The 24,387-nt window shown below is 48.3% G+C and overlaps 1 protein-coding gene and 1 long non-coding RNA gene across 2 annotated transcripts; both read right to left on the bottom strand.

Annotated features, from left to right (window-relative positions):
- Positions 1–300: 300 nt before the first annotated feature.
- LOC142045332 (uncharacterized) lies at positions 301–2,963 on the bottom strand. The gene is made up of 3 exons (XR_012654565.1): positions 2,911–2,963; positions 2,740–2,838; positions 301–873 (listed from the first exon to the last, which is right to left on the bottom strand). It is a non-coding gene; the product is annotated as an uncharacterized LOC142045332 (long non-coding RNA).
- Positions 2,964–7,351: 4,388 nt separating this feature from the next.
- LOC142045331 (uncharacterized) lies at positions 7,352–21,654 on the bottom strand. The gene is made up of 6 exons (XM_075058718.1): positions 21,300–21,654; positions 20,733–20,781; positions 20,150–20,336; positions 11,560–11,733; positions 8,577–8,635; positions 7,352–7,377 (listed from the first exon to the last, which is right to left on the bottom strand). Exons 1-5 carry the CDS (start codon positions 21,507–21,509, stop codon positions 8,617–8,619), a joined length of 639 nt encoding a protein of 212 aa, XP_074914819.1. The 5' UTR covers positions 21,510–21,654; the 3' UTR covers positions 7,352–7,377; positions 8,577–8,616.
- Positions 21,655–24,387: the final 2,733 nt, after the last annotated feature.

Raw genomic sequence — 24,387 nt, 5'->3', positions numbered from 1 at the left:
TCTGAACTGATCAGGTTTTCTAGTTTCATTCATCACTCAGAGACAGAGGAAGGAGAGCTCCCTGCAAGGCTGTTTTATCCCTCTTTGAGTCCCACACAATCCTTGAGTCTTATCGAATTACCACTTTTTTAACTTTCCCAGAGTGATGCTGCTTGTGAGTCACCTTTAGTGCTGAAGAAGTAGCCTGTCCTAGCAAGAAGATTAAAATCCCATTACTTGTTATTCACGCATTATTTAATGATATTTTTTCCATTATGTATTTATTTATTTTTAAGTTGCTTGCTTTGAATCTCGAGTTGGTGTTTTTAATATTAAGTGTAGTTTCTAGTTTGTTTTCCTAATTGGAATGAAATAAAAATAGAATGGAATTTTTTAGTGGGTATTTTTACATTTATTAAAAGAATGACAAAAGCAAACCCGAACAACTGATGACCAAACCCCAATGCCAGTAGTGCAGCTGCACATGATAAAGGCAAAAAGGCAGCCCCTTTACTGCTAGGAGCAGAGTAAACGACATTCAAGACAGCCCTGCAGTGCAACAAAAAGCTCTCAAACTCCAAAGTGTCCCTTGCAGGAGCCCATTACCTCTTTTGTGATGATTTGGCATCCAAGTGGTGACCCTATAAACTCTGTCTTGAGGACAAGCTCCTCTTCTTACACGGGTATCTCTCCATTTGTGGGGAAGGTGGGATGAAAGGAGACTTGCATGCTCCGCAAGTTTTTTTGGGATGGCAATCTCCGCTTTGGGGGAGGACACATCTTCCCAGTGACTGGTCAGCTCTGAAGATGCAACGCCACAACCTCATCCAGCAGAGATCTCACCCCAGCAAGGAGATTCCTCTAAGACAACCATTTCAGGGTCTGAAAGGAAACCTGAGAAAAATGGTTCTTATTGGTGAGATGAAGAGCCAAATGGAAGATGGAAGAAAGAAAGATGGAAGGGGAAGAGAGGAAAGAAGAAGAAAGCTCCAGAAGGAAAATAAGTAACTGAGATAGCCATAAAGGTAGATCCAGGCGGAGGCAGAGAAGTGGGAGGGAGTCAAATGGGAGATCAAAAAGGAAGCTGCTGCAGAAAAGAGAAGACATGGTCAGGAGGGGAAGGAAAAGAGTGATGAGGTGGGAACAGCAGGAGGGATGGACAGGGTGGGAAGAGGCTTGGAGAGACGAAGGAAGCAAGGAGGGGAGAGAGGAGAAGAACAAAACTTTCCCCAGACTACGGTGCAGGACTCCTCCTGCATCTCTTGGATGCATTTAACAGGGGCCTGAAAGAATCTTCATTTATCAGGAATTCAATTAAGTGGAATAGTCGTTATTAATTTTATAGGAATTATTTGTACAGGAGAGCCTGGAGCGAGGAAAGGCCTCCTGGAGCCATTTCTCCTGTCAACGCCCCAGGTCAGGTAGGCACTGGCAGCGCAGTCTCACCAGTTGAGATATTAATGAGATGCCTCTAGGTGCAAATGATAGTTTAATAGGTGTTACTTAACAGGAGCACCCCTCGCCTGCGCACACCAGCGCGCGCGGCTGCTGACGAGGCTGCCTCCTTGTTAGAATAAGTAATTAGAATGTAGGAACACTCACTTTGACACTTTAATAAAGTGTCAGCCATCATCAATTTAGTATTTAATAAAAATAAAATTAAATATTTACTACATTTTTATAACATCATATTTAAAATACATATTCCTCAAATTTGGGGGATTTAAAATGAGGTCATGCTAGGACGCTGGTCCCAAAAAATAAGGCCCAAAATTTCTTCTTGGGTTTTGTTTTCCATGGGGAGGGGAGGCTTGGTTATGGACACCAAAACCCAGCAGCACATGGAGGGAAGCGTTCTTGTATGGGGTGGAGAAGAGGTTTCCTCCTCCATCTTCTGAACCTCCTTGTGCTGTCTGGAGACTAAGGGTGAATTGAACAAGTCTACCCCAGAGTACCACTGCCGACAGCAGACAGCCACTGCCAAGGAGTGGGGAAAACACAACTTTGTTCCTATTTCATAGGTAGAATAGCCTTCCAAACCAGACATTGGAAGGAAAACAGAAGAAAATGCTAAAAATTAAAAGCATACTTTAAGCCTGGAGGGAATCTGAAAGCTAAAACAGCTTAAACGAGTTTATTCCCCTCCTATCTCATCATCCCATGTTTGCCCTTTCTGAGGGTGCCCACTGGCTGAGCGAAACCCAACACTGATCTGCCGTACTGGGACCTCAGGATGCGGATGACATCCCAGTGACAAAGCGGTACGGACTGCCCCACAAGATGCTCGGTGGTCGAGCAAAACAGCCTCCCCCCCCATCTCTGTTAAAACAAAGAGCAAAGACACAAGAGCTCGGCCACCGTGGCAGAGCAGAGCCCTTTTGGGGTGCAGACAGCACACCCCTGTGCACATGCACCCTGTCTGCGCCCACATTGCCGGGGTGAATATTTTAGAAAACAAAAGGCGAGAGGAATGAGCAGAAGGAGGTGCAGAAAGTCCCTCCGGTCGAGGTGCCTTGGCAACACGGGGAGGGGGCTGGTCCCCAGATAGCCCCCTGCTAACAAGGGATCCTGTCGCAGAGACGAATGAGTCACTGCTGAAACCCTGGCAACAATTATTTAAATTGAAGCTGCAACCCTCTTTCTCCAGGGGAGAGCGGCACTGACGTCTGCCTTTTGGGGGGGGGTCCCGGCAGGGCTGCCTGCAGGCTGTTTGCACCCGGGGCATTGCTCGTGGGGGGCTGCGAGCGTTGTTGCACCCACCTGAAAGCACTGGGAGACTTGTCCAATGTCACCAGCCACCTCAGGCCAAGGCCAAGCTCAGATCCTTGGGTTTTTTCTAGGCTAAGTAAGCTCTTCTTCCTGGCACAAGGCATATTTTACCCCAGGCACCAAGCAGGGCTTTTTGGGGGGAGGTGGCTGGGTAGCTCTTACCTCTGGGGTGGTTTGGTTGCATTCCCATCTCCTGAACCCTCAGCTGTCACATCTGGGTCCTCATCCAGATTAGGGCCACATCCACCCTGAAAAAGCCGATTACAACCCCCAAAATCACGGCTAATCAACAATACCTTCAAGTCACATCCAAACAGTTCTCCCAGGATTAAAAATGAGGATTTTACGCCCCTGGAAACTATTTCCTGGCTGGTCTCTCCACAAAACATTCGTGGTGTATAGGTGCATCCTGACATCGGCTCTGAGCAGCTGTAAAGCATCCTCTGAACGCTTTCCTGAGGCTGAACCCTGGGATGGCTCAGGCGGCCGCAGGTCTCTGAGCTGCGATGCTCAGCAAAACACCGATTTTGGGTCAGAGGGTCGGCAGCCGGGGTGGCCGGAGCGGGGTGTGCAGGGCTGGGAAAGCACCGGGGTGCCTGCGGCTGCCGGCGAGGTCAGGGATGGGGTCGAGCGTGGGGACGGTTCTCCCACGGGTGCCAGGCACCGGTGCTCTGGAAAAGAGTGCCACGCTGCGTCTGCGCGGGGCCTTACAGCACGCAGCTCCTCGGGGGAATCGCAGCCGCTCTTCCACGCCTGTGGCTTCCCCGGCACTCTTGTGTTTTCCTGCACGATCAGTAACCGCGCCAGGGAACGGCCAGGAGCAGCGTCCCCCACTGAGAAAACAACCCGTGCCGTAATCAAAGCAAGAGGAAATCTTCCCGTGCTGAGAGTGAGGCAGCCGGCAGCGATTCCTGCAGCTGTAGCAAGGTTCCCGCACTGCTGCCCGGGGAAAGAGAGCGAGCAGCGAGCATTTGCCTGGGCAGCACCGTGGGAAAGCCCTGCGAGTGGCAGCGGGGCAGCAGGGAGACCTTCGCTTGCATCGACTGCTCTGCCGCGAACCGGGGATATGGACCGCCCGCCCATGCCCTTAGCAAGGTCTGGATGGGGGTAACGCACCTGGGCAGTGATCCATTTGCTTCCTCCTCCTCTGAAAGCTGAAGACAAGAATGGCACGAGGTCCAGCAGAAATGATGTTCTCATTAAGGCTCTGGAAAGAAAACTTTAAATCACTGTTGGGAAAGTTGGGTGTGACACAAAACCAGAATGGAAACGGGTGCAGTAGGGATCTCTTGGCTGCTTGGACTCGTCCCAGCAAAAGACATTAATATGGCCAAGGGTAGGTCACGTATGTCAGGAGGAAGAGCACAGTGATCTTCTACAGCACAGAGGGATGCACCTGGAAAGGGGACAGCTCTAGAGGGACCAGGAGCTGTCGTGAACAAGCAGCTCAGCACCAGCTCCCAGTGCAAAGAATAAACAGGATCCCTGGATGTACGAACACAGGAGCTGTATGTAAAGCCAGCATCCTTCTGCTCGACGATATAAGCAATAAAATGAATAATAAGATAGAATAAAGAAGAGTGGTTGTGGATCAACAATAAACCCTCCTGTTATCTCATTCTCCCCGATATGGACAGGTTCAAGCTGACATCCACTTTCACTGTGCCCCACCTGAGGCTCCCCAGGTCATATTTATTTTCAACCTGCCCTGCTTGTGCTGCCTGCACAGGCACTCATATGAGCTGTTTCCTTATTATCCTATCAGACAGGGGCTACCTGTGGCTTCCTTGGGTCCTAATGACGACAGCCTGCCCCTACCCAAATAAAAAAAAACATTCTTGTTAGGGACTCAGCAAGCCCTGTTCCACCAGCAGCATCTGTCACCCGACAGCAGATGAGGCCACTCTGCTGCCTCAAACACCTTCAGTGAAGTTCACTGAAAAGTCTGTCTGATAGAGGAGAAGCAATTAGGAAATAGCTTGGAGCTGAATCTGATTTCGTACTCCACCAAGGCTTCCTGCGAAGCTTCAGACCGGGCAGCAACGCCCAGAGCCCCGAAGGAAACCAGGCCTGCAAACAAGCCCTTACTGGAAACCCTCATTCCCCACTAGCAAAGTGAGACCCGTAGTGCTCCCATTTTGCAGGACCCAGTCTTCTCACACAAAACACAACTCTCTGCACCATCTACAAGGTGTCACTGTGATGCAGAAGCAAAGGGAGGTCTCAAAAATCCCGGTGTGATGGTGGAGGAGGCTGTGCAGATGATCGCGAGCGCTCAGCTCCTAGCCCCACGCAGGGGAGAGGTGTTATCTCAGCGAGGAGCTCTGCGCCAAAACAGTTCAGCAGCTGCCCACACTTGATTCGCAAACTAACACCGCGTCATTTGTCACCGAGAAAAGCACCCGGTTCTTGAATGGGTAATGCTGGCAGCCTTGCATCAATGTTTTCACAGGCAAATTCATACACTGACCTCCGCAGTGAAACACACAGCAAATGCCTGGAGTCTGGTTTACATCTGCCATGGGATCCTGTTACATTCAGAACAACCCCTGTCAACGCTGAATCTGTAACAATCAATAAAGAGAGAGGGGTTGTTTCGGGTTTTTTGTTTTTGTTTTTGTTTTTGTTTTAAAATGTTTTCTTATTCCTAATTGTGTTATTTTGCTACTCCAACTTTTGCAAGTTTTGCGATTGCTTCCTCCCTTCCCTTCTTGTTTTCTTTTAGGACAAGCTGTCATTTTTTCACATCTTTTCACCAGGCCATTGCAAATGTAAAACTGTAAATTGCAGGATTGTGCAAATAGCACTAATAGCATTTGCATAAAAATTGGTTGCAAAGAGCAATTAGCACTTCATTAATAATCAATGAAGGGCCAATTTACACATTGCCCAAAAGCAAATTGTAAATTCAATTTTGTCTATAATTGAGCATTTGGTGCTGGGCAACTATACAATGGTGCCAGAAGAGACTGGCACAGCAGTTTTGGAGTCAAATCTCCTGTGAGTTCAGGTTTCAAGTGATCCCCAACATAGCTCTTTCGGAGGCCAAGCCAGCACCTCCTTCACAATGGAAGGAAACTCCAGGAGGTACATTTGTTTCAGAGAAAACACACAAATGTCTGCCTGCTACCAGCCTTGCTCAGATACAAACCTATTGCCAAGAACATGGGCACCGCTTATAGGTCTTTGTGCTGCCCAGACATAACCTTGCAGCGATGCTGTGGGAAAAGGGACGTGCACAAAGGACATCAGAGAAGAGATATCATCACTTCGGTACTTAGACCTGAACATCCTCCCACTGCAGTATCCACTAATGCTCTACAAGTGACTCCAGAGCTCTTTCCTTTACCTCTAGGTAAAGGTCTAACACAAGCCTTGTGGGTTAAGTATTCCTATTAAGCCAGTTCATCCAGTGTCCCCTTTGTCACCTCCATCCGCACATGACCTTTCTGGGATATCCCAAACTTGTATGCAGCCATTAGGGTCAGAAAAAACAAACAGCCCTGCTTTATCACTTTGATTTCAATGTCACTGAAGGGTTCCTGGGTCCTGATTTGGACATCAGGCGATGTATCCCCCAAGCTTCCCATCCAGATGAACGGAGGCATCTGGTAAACCGGGACAGCTTAACCACGGCAACAACTTTCCAAGCCCCAAATTCTTCACTATCTCATCCTCCACTTGAAAGGCACAGCCAGCTCTGTTTCATGAGCAGAGTCTGACTCTAAACCACTTGACATCTGAGGTTTTCTTATCACATTTTGCGTGGATCTCATGAATCTGGTGAAAAGCTCGACGATCATTTAGCAGGGGTTGGTCGCTTTATCTATTTTCCATAGTAATTTGAATATTATTACAATGGCACCTTTCATCTGGGGATATACATGCACTTTACATATGTTACATTAATTTCACCGATGAGCTGGGGAAGCACTCTTTATCCCTATTGTGCAGATGAGGAAATGGAAGCACAGAGATGATATACCGCTTGCCCAGTATCACACAGGAAGTCTCTGACAGAGCCAGGAATAGAAATCACATCTCCCATGTCTTATGCAGAAGAATATCTTTATGTCCCTGCCCAGTAACTGAGCCCTTAATCCAGACTAAGACACCCACACAGGACCCACTTCGCTAAGAGCGGCACAGACACCCAGCAACAGCAGCGCCTTGCTCCAGGAGGAGACTTGACAGATCCGACGTTTCCCCCACCGTGAAGGCTGGAAGTGCCCTCTGCAAGCAGCAGCTTTGGGAGCCTAAGGGGAGGGAGGCCGGCTCCGTGAGCGGTTTCCATCTGAAGTGGATGTTATTAGTTGGTGTAAGCAGATGCTCAACATGGGATGCCCAGGACTTCTCAGCTTTCACCCAGCAACGTCCCCGCTCCCTTTTTCCTGCCTGTTCAATCCACCTTTACCAAGAGATTGAATTTACAATGGACTCGAACACATTTAAATCCATTTATTGCAAAATTACTTTTCAATAATTACATCACTGTGCTGACTGTGTTGCATAATGAAATTAGCATGAGAGATATTAGAAAGAATATAAAATTATAAGAAATATTGAAATACCTCTTTCCCCGTCTGCCTTAGCACAGCCCATAGCTTAACTGGAAAACGAGCACTGCTCCTGGATGGGATTTAAATGCATCAAGTGTAATTTTATAATGTCTTTTATATAAATTAATTATAATGGTTATTGCTGCTTTACATTATTAGATTGAAATTTGCCTCCACTTCAGTGCATTAAAAGAAAGCTGCACCCATTTTGCTCAGCAATGCCCTGAAAGTTCTTGTGGCATGGAGCCATTCTCCCCACGTTGACACTACCAATATGTCTAAAGTTAAAAGCTTTGGGCTCGTGTTGGCATTGCAATGCCCACTGTGGGTCCCAAAGCCACAGCTAGACCCTTGGGGCAGGTGCTGGGACCCCCATGGAGATCTTTGGCTGGGATGGGACATTGCACGCCTTCCAAAACCTGTTTTTCTGCTTCATCTCTGTAGCAACAATAGGGATGCCAGGGCTGGTTTAAGCAATTCCACCCAAATTTTGTGTCTGCAGAGAATTAGAGGTGATAAAATACATTCCAAGATCCATGCAAGGACACAGGTGAAGTGTTTAACTCAGCAAGTACAGCCCATTAGCTAACCATGGGTTGTCAACTGAGTGCTGCTGGGTGTTTGTGGGAGCAACTATAGGAGAGCTGGAGCCATCCTCATGCAAAGTCTCCTTTAAAAAAGAGTTTGGACACTGTGCAGGGCTAACAGGGAGATTCATTTTGCATACGCCCACTTTTACATGCCCAGTTGTTGTTTTTCTCTTCTAATGGCTGGGTTATTACATGAAAAACCAGTATGGGAAAGAAGGCGGCGAGCTATCGGGTAGTTAACTAACCACTTGCTACGCTGGACAAACCACAGTCGTGCAAAGCAAAATGAGGACACAGTGATATGCTTTTACTGCCGCTTAATCCTCAATAGAAGTCTACTAATATTCAATTTGTGACATTATTTGCACATTGAATTAATCCAGAAACTAAAGGGCTAATGAGTTATGGAAAGTAGCACATAGCTTAATTGTAACAACAACGGCCTGCCGGCCTCTGTTTGGTCAGGAGAGCCTGGTTAAAAACAAAATTTCGTATGCACCAATACACACGAGACAGGTAGGGGAGCAGCAAACTAAACAATGCAAATTAGCTGAAAGATTATCCTTTTAAATGCCCTAAGTTTTCCTTTTTTTCACCCATGCTCCTCATGAAACACCACAACATTCATTAAGCATGGTACAGAAAAGCCAGGATGACCGAAGTAAAAAAAAAAAATTACCTCCAGAATTATTTTCCATGAAAATAATTGTGCAATTTCCTTACAGAAAGCCAACAGGTCTTCAAGGGGAGCTGGTGAAAACAAGCAAAGACTCGTTGAGAACTTAAAGAATGAAAAGGACAGTAGCTATTTTCAGTGTACAATGCCACCAGCCCTTGGCAAGAGCTGCTATTTTGCTCAGTATGCTCAACCCTCAGCACAGCACTTATCCTGCAGCAGGACCCCAGCCTTGATCCACTCCCATATAAGTAAGAATTAGGACTTAGAAGTCTGGCTACAAAAAAGAAACAATCATAAAACTTGCTCCCTCCTCAGCCCTCTTCTCAACCAGTTCTGCAGGCAAACGTCTCTCCACCATTTCACTTCTTTCTGATACCCAGGAACACCTGTATGTCCCAGAGCGGTCCCAGCTTCCAGCCAGAAACACTGAGCACTCTCACATTTCTGTCTGTGCACACACCTGGTTTTGGGCCAAATAATCCGGAGGAAGAGGCTGCAATCAGTAATGAAGCTGATGGAAAATAGCAGGAAAAAGAGAGGACCAGCTCTTCATCTCACCCCACCAGTTCCCGGTGAGGTGCCTGCTGGCAGCACTGCTCCTTGCCTGCTCGGTTGCCATTTCAGAGGATTTAAAGCTCTTCCCAAAGCCTTTTACTGGGAAGAAAAGCCAGGGAGAGCCTAATTTTCTGCATGGTCTTAGAACCTGCCCCTTCCTCAGAGACCTGTGTGGCAGAAACTCAATCATTTCTGTTATGTTCATGGTATCGAAAGCTGGCCTTCTCTAAGATCTCTTCCAAATCTGACCTAGGCAGGAAAAACAAACACATAAAGTGGCATATCCAGCAAACCCAGCCCAAACGCCTCTTCTGCCCTGCCCGAGCTCTGCTAATGGTCAATCCAGGCCAGCAGCTCCTGCATTTCTTTCCCACTGCTGCTTTCCCGAGCTCCTGGAACAAAAGCAAGATGTAGCTGCCAGAGAAGAGGGTTGGAGCCCCTCATCTCAGAGCCAGGCCAGGGTCAGGAGGTCGCAAGTTTGCACCATTTAATAGAAAAAAGTGAATAAATCTAAACAGCACTTAATTTATTGATGAAGTAAGAAAGACTGTTTAATGTGGAAAATATAAGCAAGATCAATAGTAGAGAGCACAAATAACTAAATCTATTGACACATAAGTATTTTAAGCCTAATTGCAGGCATATGCACTTTCTAAGGGTATCTCACCTTCTAATAGCACCCTTGAGATTATGGGGTTAATTGATGCAGCTGTTTACTCCTGGCTCACGTGGTCCAGATTGGGATTCCCTGGAGGATGCTATTAAACTAAAGTGTTTAATGAAGTGCTAAAGAGTGGAGTTTCTAATATTCTTCCCTTGAATGAAATTGAATAGAAATTTGAGCAAACTTCTCTTCTCCAGGTGGAAACTGCAGCTCAGTGTTGGAGTAAATTGCTCTGTGCTTGTCACAGGGAGAGCCTTGCCATGCAGGGCAGAAAGATTTTCTTGGGATTATTGCTTGGGATTATTTGTTAGACTGAGGATGTGGGGATAGTCTTGGGTTTTTTTCCTTCCCAAATCACAGGTAGGAGAAGACACCTACAAACATGCTCTGTTTTAGCACTGCTGTTGGACAAGGAATCCCAGGAAGCCAATGCAATTCACTCCTGTGACTTTTCAGATTGACTGTGCATTCAACATGATGCTGTGTTTCTCTTTTTTGGGGTGGGCTGAAAGGAAGATTTGATCTCTGTTTGGGAAGGAGAACAGATAACAGCACCAGTGGTGCTGCCAGCCTGGGTGTTACAGCTTAATGGAAGTGGGACAAACCAAGACTGCCAGAAAAGAGGCTCTTAAAACCAGTCTTCTCCTTTTATAATTTGGTCCCAATCTGGTTTGGTACCCTTGAAAACCAGGTAGATGCCTACATATGACACGTGTTTCCAAGACTGACGACCCTGGCCAAAGTGCACAGCCTCCCTGTACCCAACCTACAGTGCACAGCACGATGCTCAGCTACCGTTATCTCTGTAATGGGGAGGTCTTGGCTCTCCTTCACCTCCATCCACCACCACAAGCTTCTCCCAAGCGAGGTTTGAGCAAAGCAAAGAAAGCAATGACGGAGATTTCATCTCTGCAACCCCTTACCACCACCTAGACCCTGCCTGGATGGACCTTGGAGCCTTCTCTTCCAGGGTCTCTGCCTGGGATCTCCCCCAGCCTCCCACTCTCAGCAAGGCTTGTAATTGCTGTGAGGAAGAAATAACTTTCTCCAGTTGGCTTTTCCAGTCTGAGAGGGCACACAGGCAACAAATCTGATGAGGACAGGGATGGCCCTGGAGCGATTCCACCCATGGAATCAGGTGCACCGCATAAAGCCTTTAAAATCATCCTCTCCCTCCCCAACGGCCTTCCTACTGCAACTTGAGATTTTCTTCTCTTTTAAAATCAATTAGTTTGAAGCCACTTTACAAAAGCCTTTCTGCAGGATGGCTATTCCCAGTGAAAATACTCCTTCTATTGCCTTCATCCGCATTGCATCTCCCTTGAGAGGGGCAGAGGGATAGTGGGAACATTATGTTTGTAGCGCAGATAATGTTACTAACTCCACTGAAAATGCTTCCAGAAACAAGCATGCTGGCTGGCGCATCCAGTACGTGGTTGGGAGTGTGCTGAGTTAACTAGATCCGTGGTTTCAATGTGTTGCCTACAGACTCCGGAGGGACCCATCAGGGGTTGCAGAAGGTAACTGAGAAAAGCTGGTTTGCTGTCAGTCAGCACAAATTTTAGGTATATGGAGGGGTCTGCACGTGCACTGTGAAAACCTGGGGGTTCTGTGAATCCAAAAAGTCTAAAACCATGGGTGAAGTGGGTTTTGGGGCTGTTCCTCCTGTTTCTGCTCCAGTTGTCACAGGGAATGTGGAACAGAAAGAGGTTGTGTCTTCTGCAGTTGGATGGGGATTATCTACAGGAGAAAACCATAATCAACCTCAAAACATATCTGTGTCTGCTCCCTCCTTCCCTCCTGTCTGGGACCTCTGTGGATTTGGGAAGAGGTGTCTGGAGCTGGAGGTGGGAAGAACTTCTTGCTACAGCAGCATGGCCACACTCAGGCTCCTGAGCACGGCTCTGCACCATGCTGACCAGGGGCTTCTGGGCAAATCTGGGGGAAAGAGGGAAATAATATGAGAGCAGTGAAAACCCAAAAGGCTGGAGAGTTCGGCTGTGTGCTGAGGGATGTGCTTGCAGGCTCAGCACCTTGCAGAGGTGGACATCGGAGGGGCTAAAGAGAAAGGAAAGGGTCCCTGTCCAGTGTTTCCCCATCTGCTCCTCAAGTGTTGCCTCGCCTTTTAGTAAATATTTCTAATACCAGGACTCCCCCAGTTCTCACCTCTCGCAGACCACCCCCTGTGCCTTTCTGGTTTTATTCTGCCTGTGATATTTCTGCCCTCTGTGCAAACCCTCCACTGCCTCCTGCCCTCCGCCTTGTGTGCCTTTAGCCAGCTGTGGTCCCCAACCCCTTCCCTTGCACAACAGCCCTTCAAATTTGGGTCCTGGAGCTGGAAAAACAGCTCTTCTGGGTCATTTTAAGCACATGCTGCATCCTTATCAACCTGTGGCACAGAGCAAGGTCAATGTTGGCTCCTCTTCTCTCCCTGCTCTCTTACATCCCACCTAACTCCAATCCCTGCCAAGGGACAGTGCCCGAGCCTTGCCACCGCCCAGCCTCAGGACACTGCACCATCTTCACGGCTGCACCCAAAAACGGGCTGTGACTTTATGCCCTGGACAAGTGTACCAACTCTCGCCTGGGGGAAGGAGTTATTTGCCTCCTTGCTGCCAGCCTCATTTTGCTGGGTTTGCTCACATTCGCTCCCATGCAGATGGTTTCCCAGCCTCCAGCGGTGTCCTAGGCTTGTCCAGTTCAATGTCACCTGTGAATGTCACGAAGGGTGTTTTTTACCTCCTCGCAGAGCCGGGGTGGCGGGTGGCCTGCCCTGGGTGCCCCACAGCCCCCTCTGCTCTGGGTCTCCTGCCCACGTACGGGACCAGCAGCTCCTGGGCCAGCATGTGGGTTTGCTTTGGGACTTTGCGCCCAACCAGCACACCACAACTGCCCCTCCAAACCCGTAAGACGTCTCTCTTCTCCTAGCTACAACCACTGTGAAGGCAGGCTTAAGCTAAGCTGTTTTATTTCACAAATGCAGCCAGGCCGGCATACAGCCAGATACCAAGGCTCTGCTGATATGTGCTAACTCATTAAACAACCGTAATTTAATTGCTTGCAATTGTCCGTCCATCCCCTGAACTCCGCACTCGCCGCAGCACGGGGCACGGATGGTGTCCCATCCCCACAGCCTTCCCCTGTCCGCGGCAGAGCAGGACCCGCAGCGGCAGGAGGGGCATCGCACGGCCCCCAGCCCAACCGGTCCATCAAAGCCCCCAGTGCTGGTATTACAAAATCATTTGTGGTGCGGGAAAAAAATGAAAAGAGCCAAAAGGCCACAACGGAAAACCAGGGAGAGAGGAAAATTAACTAAGAAATATGCAGCCTTGATGTCGATTCACTAAAGAATATTTATTGTCCTCTCATGCATCTTGCTAGCTCTCCTAACAAATACAATATTTTTGCAAGAACTAGTCTCCCTTTACCATCGCTGTCTCTCTCATGCCCTTTCTCTGTCTCGCTAGCTCTGTCTCTCCCTCTCTGATACCAACTCTGACAAACCGTGCGATTCTGATGGAAAATTCATTAGTCGTCCCTTTTTTTTTTTCTTCCCCATTTTCCCAGTCAGCTTCGCGCCTGATCTGTCAGCCTCTTCCATCCTGATTATCTGGAGACGCCAATTTCAAAGAGACATCTTAATAGTGATGTCAACGAATTAATTAGATGTGTTAATGAGCTAAAAGCAACCCAAATTAAATTAATGCAGTAATAAGCACAGACAGCAAAATTAGCTCCAATTTCTGTAAATGATTCTGAACTGTACACAACATCTCATCCTGCTAGAACATTACCATCCCCCAAAGCTAATCAAGAACTCCAGTGCAATTAACTGCTTAATTACAAAACACACACACAGCTCATAGATCCAGCAGCAGGAGGGGTGTGCCGGGCTGCGGAGCAAGCAGGGAAATTCTCTGCAACAAACACCACGCATCGGCCCTGCAGGAGAGGCTGTGCCCCCCCCAAAAAGCACCCCCCCAAGCTCCTAAAACGGGGTGATCCGGAGCAGGGGCAGAAGGAGGGCAGCCAGGCGTGCTCCCGGGAGCACCCCACGCGCCGCGTCCCACCGTGGGACAACCAGCACGGCCAGGGATGCTCGCCGGGCCATGCCCAGTGCGGTTGCACTGGCGGCAGAGCTGTGCCCATCGCCCCGTGTTGTTTATTGTGTTTATCAGACTGGGGGCTGCATGGAAAAGCCTAATTGTCCAGCTCTGCTCACCTCCCCTGGGGATGAGCGGGGAGCCACTAATAGCTTTGCAGAGCTGCTCAGGTATCTGATTAGCTCTAATTGCAGCTGGGAAGACAGAGGGAAGGAGCGGGATAGCACTGCGGACGGAGGGAAGGGGAAGAGGATGGTGGAAATGGGAAGAAAGAAAGGGCTGGGGGGGGACAGTTGGAAATGCCCGGGATGGGGTGGGGGCACCCATGAAGAAGGAAAGAGGAAGGAAAGGCCAACAGAGTAATGATGGATGCAAGCAAGAAAAAAAAGGAAAAACCAGGCAAACAAAGAACTGGAGTCAGAAACAAAGGGAAGGAAGGCGAGACAAAGAGGGCTGCACGCTGCCAGGCCCCGCGGAGCAGCCGGGGCAGGAGGGCTGGTGGAGACGAGAGCACGTCCCGGCCAGGTCCCATCCTGGCCCCACAGAGTCGGGATGTGCTGGGGATGGTGGGAAATGCAGCCGCCTCATCGTGGGATGACACTACCAATTTGGAGGTTGTGGAGTCATTAGTCCGCCTAGTAAACGAGGAATATTTGCAATAAAGATGAGGGCAGAGATTCGCTGTGACAAATAGCATCTCTGTGTTTCTCTTTTTTTTCCGCTTTTTATTGCAATTAGTTCGGTCTGTTAATAAGCAAAGGATATTTTTAGTTAATTTCAGTTCCAGTTAATTGATTCAAAAGCGAAACCCAGCAACTGAGTTAATTGATCCATGCGTCTTATGCTGTAGCGGCGAGGTACTCTCTGGGCAGCTGCCATCACTGGGGCTCATAACAGCGCTGGAAGGACGGAGAACGGGGGACGGCGGAGCCCCCTGCCCCGAGGGTGGGGGGCGAACACCACCACCAGCACCTGTGCCACTTGCCCCTTGATGCAGAATAAGCTGCAGGGCGATGGCCTTCGCGTGCCCGGCGTGGGAAGCGTGCCAGCCCCCGTGCAAGCCGGCGTTTGCGCACTGCAGCAGAAATGCTCGTGCCAGAAAGCTCGGTGAATAGGATTCCCTGGCTGGCTCCGTCTGCCGGGATGTCCAGCTCGGCATGCCTGCTCCGACGGGCACAGCGGGAGATGGTATTTAAGGAGAGCGTGCTATCCGGGCCACTTTCCATCCCCCTTGTGCTCCCCAGCAACCTGAGCTGTCTCGGCAGGGATGCTGGAGGGTGCATCCCTGCCCAGGGATTTTAGCTGCCACTTATAAAGCTGTTTCCATGAGTTTCTGTAATCCCCTTTTCCTCCCGTGGCACCAAGTTCCCAAAGTTCACTACCTGCCGTGTCCAGAAGTGCTTTCTTTTATCTATCTCAAACTTAATCTCTTACTGTTTTCAATTGAGTGCCCCTCGTTCTTCTATCACAGGATTTGGTGAACGACCGTTCTGCGTCCAGCTTATCCGCTGCATTCAGGATTTTCTGACCATCAGCCAAATCCCCCCTCAGCCTTTTCCACCTCTGCCTAGCAGGCAGTGCCATTCCCTACCCACGTTGTGTGTCTGCATCTTCTCTCAGGGGACTGGTCCATCTTTTTCACTGGAAGACTGGATCTCCTTACCTGTTGATTTAACACAAAGGTCCCCTGTCCTTACACTGCTGATGGTCCCCAGCTCAGGGTGCTCACAGCCATGAGTAGCCAACACTTAGCAGCATTTTGATTCACAGAATCGTAGAATCATTAGGTTGGAAAGGACCTTTAAGATCATCGAGTCCAACTGTTACCCTAACACTGCCAAGTCCACCACTAAACCATGTCCCTAAGCACCAAAACTACACGTCTTTTAAATACCTCCAGGGACAGTGACTCCACCACTTCCCTGGGCAGCCTGTTCCAATGCTTGACAACCCTTTCGGTGAAGAATTTTTTCCTAACATCCAATGTAAACCTCCCCTGGCACAACTTGAGGCTATTTCCTCTTGTCCTGTCGCTTCTTACTTGGGAGAAGAGACCAACCCCCACCTCACTACAACCCCCCTTCAGGTAGCTGTAGAGAGCGATCAGGTCTCCCTTCAGCCTCCTTTTCTCCAGACTGAACAGCCCCAGTTCCCTCAGCTGCTCCTCATAAGACTCGTGCTCCAGACCCTTCACCAACTCGGTTGCCCTTCTCTGGACACGCTCCAGCCCCTCAAGGTCTTTCTTGTCGTGAGGGGCCCAAAACTGAACCCAGGACTCGAGGTGTGGCCTCACCAGAGCCCAGTACAGGGGACAATCACTGCCCTGCTCCTGCTGGCCACACTATTTCTGGTACAGGCCAGAATGCCGTTGGCCTTCTTGGCCACCTGGGCACACTATCGGCTCATATTCAGCCGGCTGTCGACCAGCACCCCCAGGCCCTTTTCCACCAGGCAGCTTTCCAGCCTCTCTTCCCCAATTCAGTATTACATAGCCTGTCCTCCACTTGATTGCTGCTTTTTGAGAATTTTGGTTTCATCACTACAGGTAGAGGCAGCCTCCACCTCTGATCCCACAAGCCTGCACACCCAGGACCTCGCAGTCGAGGTTTGCACAGACCGAGCAGACCACGTGGCTACGATGGGCATGTGTACACATTTGGATCATACGTGACTTTGTAAGCTGGGTTAAAGTCCAGTGGCAATCGAGTTGACAGCTTTGCAAATTATTTCCTCTAGCAAGGGCTCCCATAATGCCTTTCTGAAATACCTGTTGATATAGGTCTCCTGTGTTTTCTACAGACCGTTAATGTTCTCGTTGCCTATTCCTCCTGATAGCTCCTCATGTCAATTCACAACCTCCTAATCATTTCCAGGGGAAAAACAAAACTCTGGGGGCAGATAAACCAGAACTGTCAAACACTTGAGGAGCACAAGCCATAAATTGGATCGCACTGTAATAGGCACAATGCAAACAGAAGAACACCTGGGCTGTGATCTACAAAACCAGGTTTGAAACAAGATGCAAAATGTGACAGTGATAAATGAAGAGGCTCTTGGCTTTCTCTGCACCGTCTTGGGGACCAAAGAGCAAGTCTACAGGATCAGACCGTAATCAGCAGACAGTTCAGCATCTCTCGAAGTACACGATGGCCATCCCATGTACGGGTGCTCCACAACAACTCACTTTAAGCAGGCAAAATTTTCCTGGCAGCTCCACAGCTTCAGAAAGGGATCAAAATGAAAAGCAACCCATCTTGAGGGCTACAACAGAAGCTTTCTAAACATGAATTGCTTAAGGCACAGAGAAACATGGTCAGTAAGGTACAAGCAGAGGGTAAGAGCGTGCTCTTGAAGCAGCCCTGCTCCTGAGCTGTGCACCAGCCCCCTCCACTTGCACCACTCCTGCTCAGTGGCCCAAAGTGACCATGAACTGAGCGACTCCACGCAACAGGGACACCTCTCTGCTCTTCTCTTGGCTCTGCCTCCGCACCCTTCTCTGATTACCCCTCTGAAGCGATGGTGGGACGTGTCATCCACGCCATCCTTTGGTACATTCAACTCTCTGAGAAGAAACTCTAAAGTTGTTGTTTGTCCTGTTCATGAGGAGAGCTAAAGTTGGCATAAAAATGGCACATAATTGAACATACCCTGATGATTTTGTACCTGGCCACTTCTTTACTGCTCTCACTTTGATTTTAATAATAGGAGTCACATTTTGAGACAAATAATGCACTTTCACAGGGACGTTAAGGATGTTATTTCAGTCTCTGAAGGCTACATACCACAGCAGTGAGAACTAGTGATAGATAGACAAATTGCTTGGTCTCTGCACGTGCAGTATAAGTAAGGACCTACCTAATGAAAAAGCCTAACAAAAATAAGATTTTTCAGAAAGTGCATGCTTAAACCATCTTCTGGACTAGGTCCTAATAGTGAACCCTCTGTGCCAGGAATACGTAGCTCATTGTGAAGCAGTTTCCTCTCTTCCCTATTTTTTAAATGGGATATTACGGTGCACTATCCATGTAGAAAAATCAATAGATGCAAAGTTGGGCAAGAAGCTGAGCTTCTTCAATGTGGTTGGCTCTGAGAGCACTCAGCATCTCTCAGGATCAAGGTGCAGGTCCCAACAACTCGGCCAGCATTTGGATGAGGGTAATCCTTCTCTTGTCAAAAGCAACAGGGACAGTTTGCTTTTAGTGCTTGTTGGGAAAAGTTGAAGGGAGAGAGTGCTCTTCAATAATGCTGCAAATTACCCATGCTTTAAAATGCTAGTCCTTGATTTGTCAGCATATTTTTGAATAATTTACAGGGGATTTGGCAGGTTGCTGTGATATATAGTGTAATATGCAGGTGGAACACTTTTGAAACAGAAGTTAATTCTTTCCAGGAGAAAAAGGAAATAATTGTGTCAAAACAAGTCTTAACCACTGAGGTTTACCTGTTTCTCAATACACAGGAGTTTGCAAACATGACTCCCAAACAAGAAACACACATATGAGTCTGTGTGCCTTGAGAAGAAAATATTCTTCACAAGTGCCTTTCTTGGTGTTGTATGATCAATCCACCATCTGCTTTTATTTATTCATGATTTCTCAGACTACTACAACAATATTGACATTAAATACAGCTTTGGCTTATTAATTTTTTTTTCATTCATATGTATTTTAAGTCAATTTTATTGACTTCCCCTTGGCTTGCTCTTTTAGCTGTTTGGTTGTTTTCCTGGCCTGCTACTTTGTGCCTACCCTTACATCCATTTCCCATGTTTTCTTTCCAGCTCCTTGCTTCTGTTCCAGGTAACCACCAGACAGTAATTTTCTGTTTCAGGTGCTGTGGATGAGCTGAATTAAGATCCCATTGACCAGACTGAAAATTGTCCCAGCTAAGACTGCAAGTCTGGGGCAGTCCTCCTTGTCCCAGGATCACCGAGGCTCCACGAAGCTGCTCCCAGACCCTGTAGTTATTTCAAGGTGATGGAGACAGCACATCCACATCCCAAGGAGACCACCAATCTCCCTCACACCGGGCATATGCGGCTATATGTCACTTGTTCTCAGTAGCATTTGTGAAACTCAGGACAGAAAATTGTTAACCACATTTGTCCCCTTTCCTATTTTATTGACACCCAGGATCCCAGGCCTGGCTAGGACTGCACATCTTCTGACAACCCACCTCTGACTTCAACCTGTCACTTCACGACTCTTCCAGCTCATCTCCACATCCCCATCCTTCACCTCTTCACTGCCTCATCCCAGTTTCAAGCAACACAGACCACATCAAATGGCTAAAAACCAAAAGACTCCCAGCTAAGGATGAAGTCTGCATTGAGCCCTTAGCCATTAATTTCAAGGAAGAGTTTGCCTACAAACACAGTTTCAAGTTTTGGATCTTGCTCTTAATATGCCATCCCTGTGAAAGAGGACAAGTCTCATGCTGCCTCACAGCAGTGATTCACAATCCTATACCCCCAAAAAGCTCCATGTCCATTTTAGGGGGCATTGCCACAGTCTGTTACAGTTTTCTGTAAGGTGTTTTCCCTGCCTCTCCAGGAATAATCTTCCTTTTTCTCTGTTTCTGCAGCTTTATCTTCCCCCTGTGCCTCACGAGTCCGTACTCATTCCTCTTTGTGCTCTGCTCTCTGATCATTGCTTCCCCTTCTTGTCATATTCTTCACTTGTGGAGTAACAACCTGTCACATTCATAACCTCTTTGCACCAAAAATGTTCTTTGATCTGTGTAAACTACATTTGATGCTGAAATCCTTGATATTAATATCTTTTGTTTGTGTGTCAATGTTCTCTAGAATCTAATTAAGCAATGTTTTGAGAGCATTATATATGTTTGAACAATTTGGCAGAGCAGACAATATGAGCTATTGACCTGCAAGGATAAATTGTGCTAGCAGATCCTAGGAATTCACACGTGCATGCTTCTTTATGCTATTTCTTCTGAAATATGTGCATTTGGAAAGAGGCCTTGCTTTGTAATAATCTCTGCAAGGCTTAATCAAGTATCTGCTCATACTCTTTACTGTAATTGCAGTGGCAGTTCCAGCAGGGCAAAACAGAAGCAGGTTTAAGCTAACCAACAAAAACAATAATAAAATAAAACAAAGAGCAAGTTCTACCCAAACGCTAATAACAGAGATTATTCAATCAATAGCCTCTTGTTATGAATGAATAGGCTAAATTGCCTTTGAATGATGTAAAGATTGGCAAGGCATAGGTCAGCCTAATATAACTACTTACCCTAATTTGACTTTGGCAATTTGAAAGGCGGCATCGGATGGCAGCGGGGTCGAGCCCGCCGCGTGCGGGGGGCGGCTGAGCGCAGCGGCGATGCCGAGCACGTCCTCGGAGGGTGAGCAGGGGCTCCGTGCAGGGGAGACGGGGATGCTCAGGACCTGGCGGCAAACGCTGCATCGCTGGATTGGACCTTGAGAGGGTTTTGAGAAGAGGGAGGGAGGAAGAAGAGCAATGGCAAATTGTGGGAAGGCGAGGCGGAGAGCCGGCACCGCAGGGTGCAGAGCTGCGGTGCGCACTCGCTGCTGGCCCCACTCGCTAGAAAAGGTCTTGCGGCTTAAGGCAAGAAAATCGGGCCACGTTTCTGAGTTTCGCCCACCTTGACAGCTAAGCCTGTTCAGATGTATCTACCAGGTAAGCGCAGCTCCTGATGCCGGGTTTGGAGCCCAGCTTTCCCCATCCCCATTACAGATATTTGCTGTTGGATGGACAATGCGATACCAATACAAGAGGGAGAAGAGATCTCGGGGCATGCAAGCTTGTTAAGGAGCTGTGAGCCCAGCACATCAGTGATGACAGTGATACTCACCAGGTGGCACTGGGAACACTGGGGAATGGCTCCACAGGACTTCACAATACTGGAGTGGAAAGGAGTTAGAGATTCAGCTTGGAAAACCAGTATTTTTTGAACAGTGGGGATAACTCACCCAAACCATCCACCCAACCCTGCTACGAGGCACAAACCCATGGCTGGAGCTGTGACTGTGTCTCTGCTCCTAGAGCAGCAAGCGCACACCTGCAGGACATGTGAAATAAAGGGCACTCTTCCACAGGGGAGGCTTGATGAAAAGAACAGGGTTTTACTGTCAGGAACCAACCCCAGCATCACCTCCCATCCCTCTCCTCTGCTCCGCCAGTTCCAAACAGCAGGAGCCCCTGGGGCTAAAGTCAATCTCCCAGATGAGGGCCACCGGCTGATCCAGCCGTGCTCCCAAGGAACCCTGTGCCTCCTGCTAAAATAATCAGCTCCCCACATTTGATTTCCTCAGCCAGGCACTGGCACAGCACCAAGGGTGTCCGTTCCACCCATGCCTACCACACAGGATGCAGGGAGAGAAATGTTCCCGATGGGAATTTGAGCTTTTCTAACACTCACCCGGTTTGCAGGATGGTTTTGCATCCTTTTTCCTGTTAATAGATAATGTCCCGAGGTTGTGTACAAACATATCCACTTTGCAGCATGTTTTGGGCCAAAGCAGCAGCAGCTCAAGGTGGAGGAAGGGCCATGGGGAGACTTCGCCTCTGCCTTTGCACGGGGAGAAACTTCCTTGAAGTGCAACGCTTTTCCAGCATTTGGGCATCCCATGTCTGGCCTTCAGCAAGGCTGGGCTCCTCCAGAAACAGCACAGTGCCATCTGTTGGCTTCCTCACCCTGCGATGGAGCAAACCCCTCAAAAGTCCTGCGAAACGGGAGAATACTAGGGAAAAAACCCATTATGCGCGCCCCGGGTTTCCCCACGCTGCTGCCTGCCCTTCTTTCTAACTTCTGCAGGCAGAGATGATGGGTCTGGCAGCGTAAACACTTTGCTTTTCTGTCTGATGCTTCGTGTCGCATGTGAGCAGGACTGTGGTGCTGTCCTCCTCATGGGTCTGCTTCTCCAGCGTTAACGGTGACAGCTCATTCCCACTGGGATACTGGATAATTAACTACCACCACCACCACCACGTGCCACGTCTCTTCCACCACACCTTCCTGGAATTTTTTTCCAGGTGGAAAAAGGGATTTTTTTCAGGAATACGCAGATGCTGCATGACCCTGCTGGAGCTGCCCATGTCCAGACATCCTGGACAGACAGACAGTACAGGCAAAACGTGTCCAGGGCTCACGTACCTGCACAGTAAATCCGACACATCCGAGTTTGGCACAGCAAACCGAGCAGAAATGGGCATCTTCCAAAAAGGCTTCAGTTCAATGTGCTCCAGGGTAAAGGAACGAGTGCCCTCACCCTGCACCTGGGCTGTCTCGCTGTGTTTTAACTGGAAGCACCTACATCAAGGTGGTGGGTGGATTTATTGCTGTGCATTGCTTGCATGTCAGCTTCAGTGCTCAGGGATGATTCAGGTTGAATGGCTCTGAACAAATGCAGATTATATTACCGCTGTACAGGATTAAGGAACACGGTTCTGCTCTGAACATTTTTCACTGCATTAAAGGAATAAAGAAAAAATGCCAAAAAAAAGTCTGAAATTCCTAATGGAGGGAAAAAAAAAATTTTTTTTCTGATTTTTTTTTTTTTAACCCACTCTTTTTACTGGAGGTGAAAATTTTGCAAGTGAACCCAGAGATGGTGGGCCAGAGTGAGGCACTGAAGTATGCTGCCTGGGGCTGGGCAGGAAGTCCAGGCTCCAGTCCTGATCCTGCCCTACCGCCTCTCCTGCCTTGAATTTTCCACCTGCAAATGCAGATAATGCTGCCATGCCCCTCCACCTCATGGGAGTGGCCTAAGGCTTCATTAGTTAATACCTGCAAATGGACTTTGAAGGTGTAAAGTGCTCCGTAAATGTTAAATATTATTATTCTTGCTACAAAGCAAGAATTGAAGAGACAGGGATAAAGTTCAGCTGAAGAGCTCTCTCATAAATAGATAAAATAGTGTCTTGAACGACATATGGATAGAAAGTTTACACCACTTACTTCCACAGAAGGATGCAATTTCCACCTGGATTAGTTTCAATCTCTAATTTAAAGGAAATTCACACGCGTCCAGAACAACCACGTTTAGTTTGTATGTGACTTAAGCAGTGGAGAGGATGAGAGAGGATGATGCTGATGTGTCCCCATCCACGTTCGTCTGCCCCAGGAGCGGGGTTGGGGGCTCTCCCCCCATCCCCAGCACACGGTGTGTTTTCAGCAGCAGGTCTTTGCTGCTCTCCACCCAGAAACGGCATTTTTCCACTCCGGAAAGTGGGATTGGGGATATCCCTGTGAAGCGGCATCGCGTTATTTAATAAGCCAAGCTGGTGAGTTAAGGATGGGCGTCCCGTGGATCTCAGCCCTGGCTGCAGCTGAGGATGGGTCCTGCTTTTTGCATTCAGGCAGTTGTCCTCACGATCTGGATGGTGGTCTTAGGGGCACAAGCCAGGCACCGGGGAGCCAGTCTGGGGAAATCAAAGGCTTTTAAAATTTTCTACTTCCTTTGCATTAAAACTAAGTGAAGGAAACATTTGAGTCACTATTTCTGAGGTGAGATGTTGTGCTTGTTTCTGTGCTCTGCCGGGGGATGAGCTGGAGCACGTGGGGGACAACCTGCACATCAGCTCTAGCCACAACGGCACAGCGTGGGCTATTTCTTTCTGGAGTTTTCTTAATAATTTTTTGAACCCAAGTAGACACAAATTTTAAAGAAAATAATTTCCTGTTCTGCTCTTTCATCACTACTAAACCCTCAAATATTTTAGAAATATGCAAAGGGCAGCAGCATCCAGTGGTCGAAGCTGTATTTTGGGAGTGAGGATGCTGCACACTCAGGGTGAGCCTAAGCAAGGCAGCAGCCAGATCTGTGCCTTGGTTTCCCTTCCCGTGAGATGCAGCTAACACCTATTGACCCATGTGCAAAACGCTTTCTAAACCACGCATGAAAGGCCTTACACAAGTAGTTATTAATATTAATAATAATAATTGTTGTTGTTACTAAGCCAACTATAAAAATAATTTTTCAGAGAAACAAAGTGCCCTGTCTCTCGGTGATAGATTACAGCGATGCTAGAAATTACTCACAGTATGAAGCTGGTTTCCAGTCTGGTTCCTTTCAATAAATTATAGACCCAAGCCCCCAGTACGTACAGTTTACCAAAGTAAATTCAAAGTAGGCAGAAAGTATATTCTCCCATCAATTTTGCTCGTGATCATTTGGGGTTTGCTCCTGAGAAGGAGAAGTTAAATATCCCCCAGCAGTTTCCCAGCACCTTTTGCTGGGGCTGGTGGGGACGTGGCAGGGCAGCCAGTCCCAGGCTGCGCATGGGCAAACAGAGGGTCCTGGTGCAAATGGGGGTCCCTGTGCAAAAGGGGACATGTCCCGGCCACCCCGTGCCCATGCACTGCCACCCTCAGGTGCCGCTCAGCCCTCACCCGCTGCATCCCATGACCTTACCGGGGTGGCTGCAGCTCCCTTTGCGCCATCTTCTTTTTTTTTTTTTGATTTTTTTTTTTTTGGTTGTTGTTCATTTTCGGGTTTCGCCGCCCT

Source organism: Buteo buteo, chromosome 27 (genome assembly GCF_964188355.1).
Source record: "Buteo buteo chromosome 27, bButBut1.hap1.1, whole genome shotgun sequence".
In the NCBI taxonomy this organism is placed as follows: Eukaryota; Metazoa; Chordata; class Aves; order Accipitriformes; family Accipitridae; genus Buteo; species Buteo buteo.
The sequence above is the reverse complement of the archived record's forward strand: the minus strand, read 5'-3'. Positions and strand labels throughout refer to the sequence as shown.

Excerpts from the sequence above, each read along its gene's own strand:
- LOC142045331 (XM_075058718.1), bottom strand. The coding sequence starts at position 21,509 with ATGGGATGCCCAAATGCTGGAAAAGCGTTGCACTTCAAGGAAGTTTCT. Across the intron at positions 20,782-21,299 it reads AAAACCATCCTGCAAACCGG|TATTGTGAAGTCCTGTGGAG; the intron begins GTGAGTGTTAGA and ends TTTCCACTCCAG. Across the intron at positions 11,734-20,149 it reads ATTGCCAAAGTCAAATTAGG|ATTTGCCCAGAAGCCCCTGG; the intron begins GTAAGTAGTTAT and ends TCTTTCCCCCAG.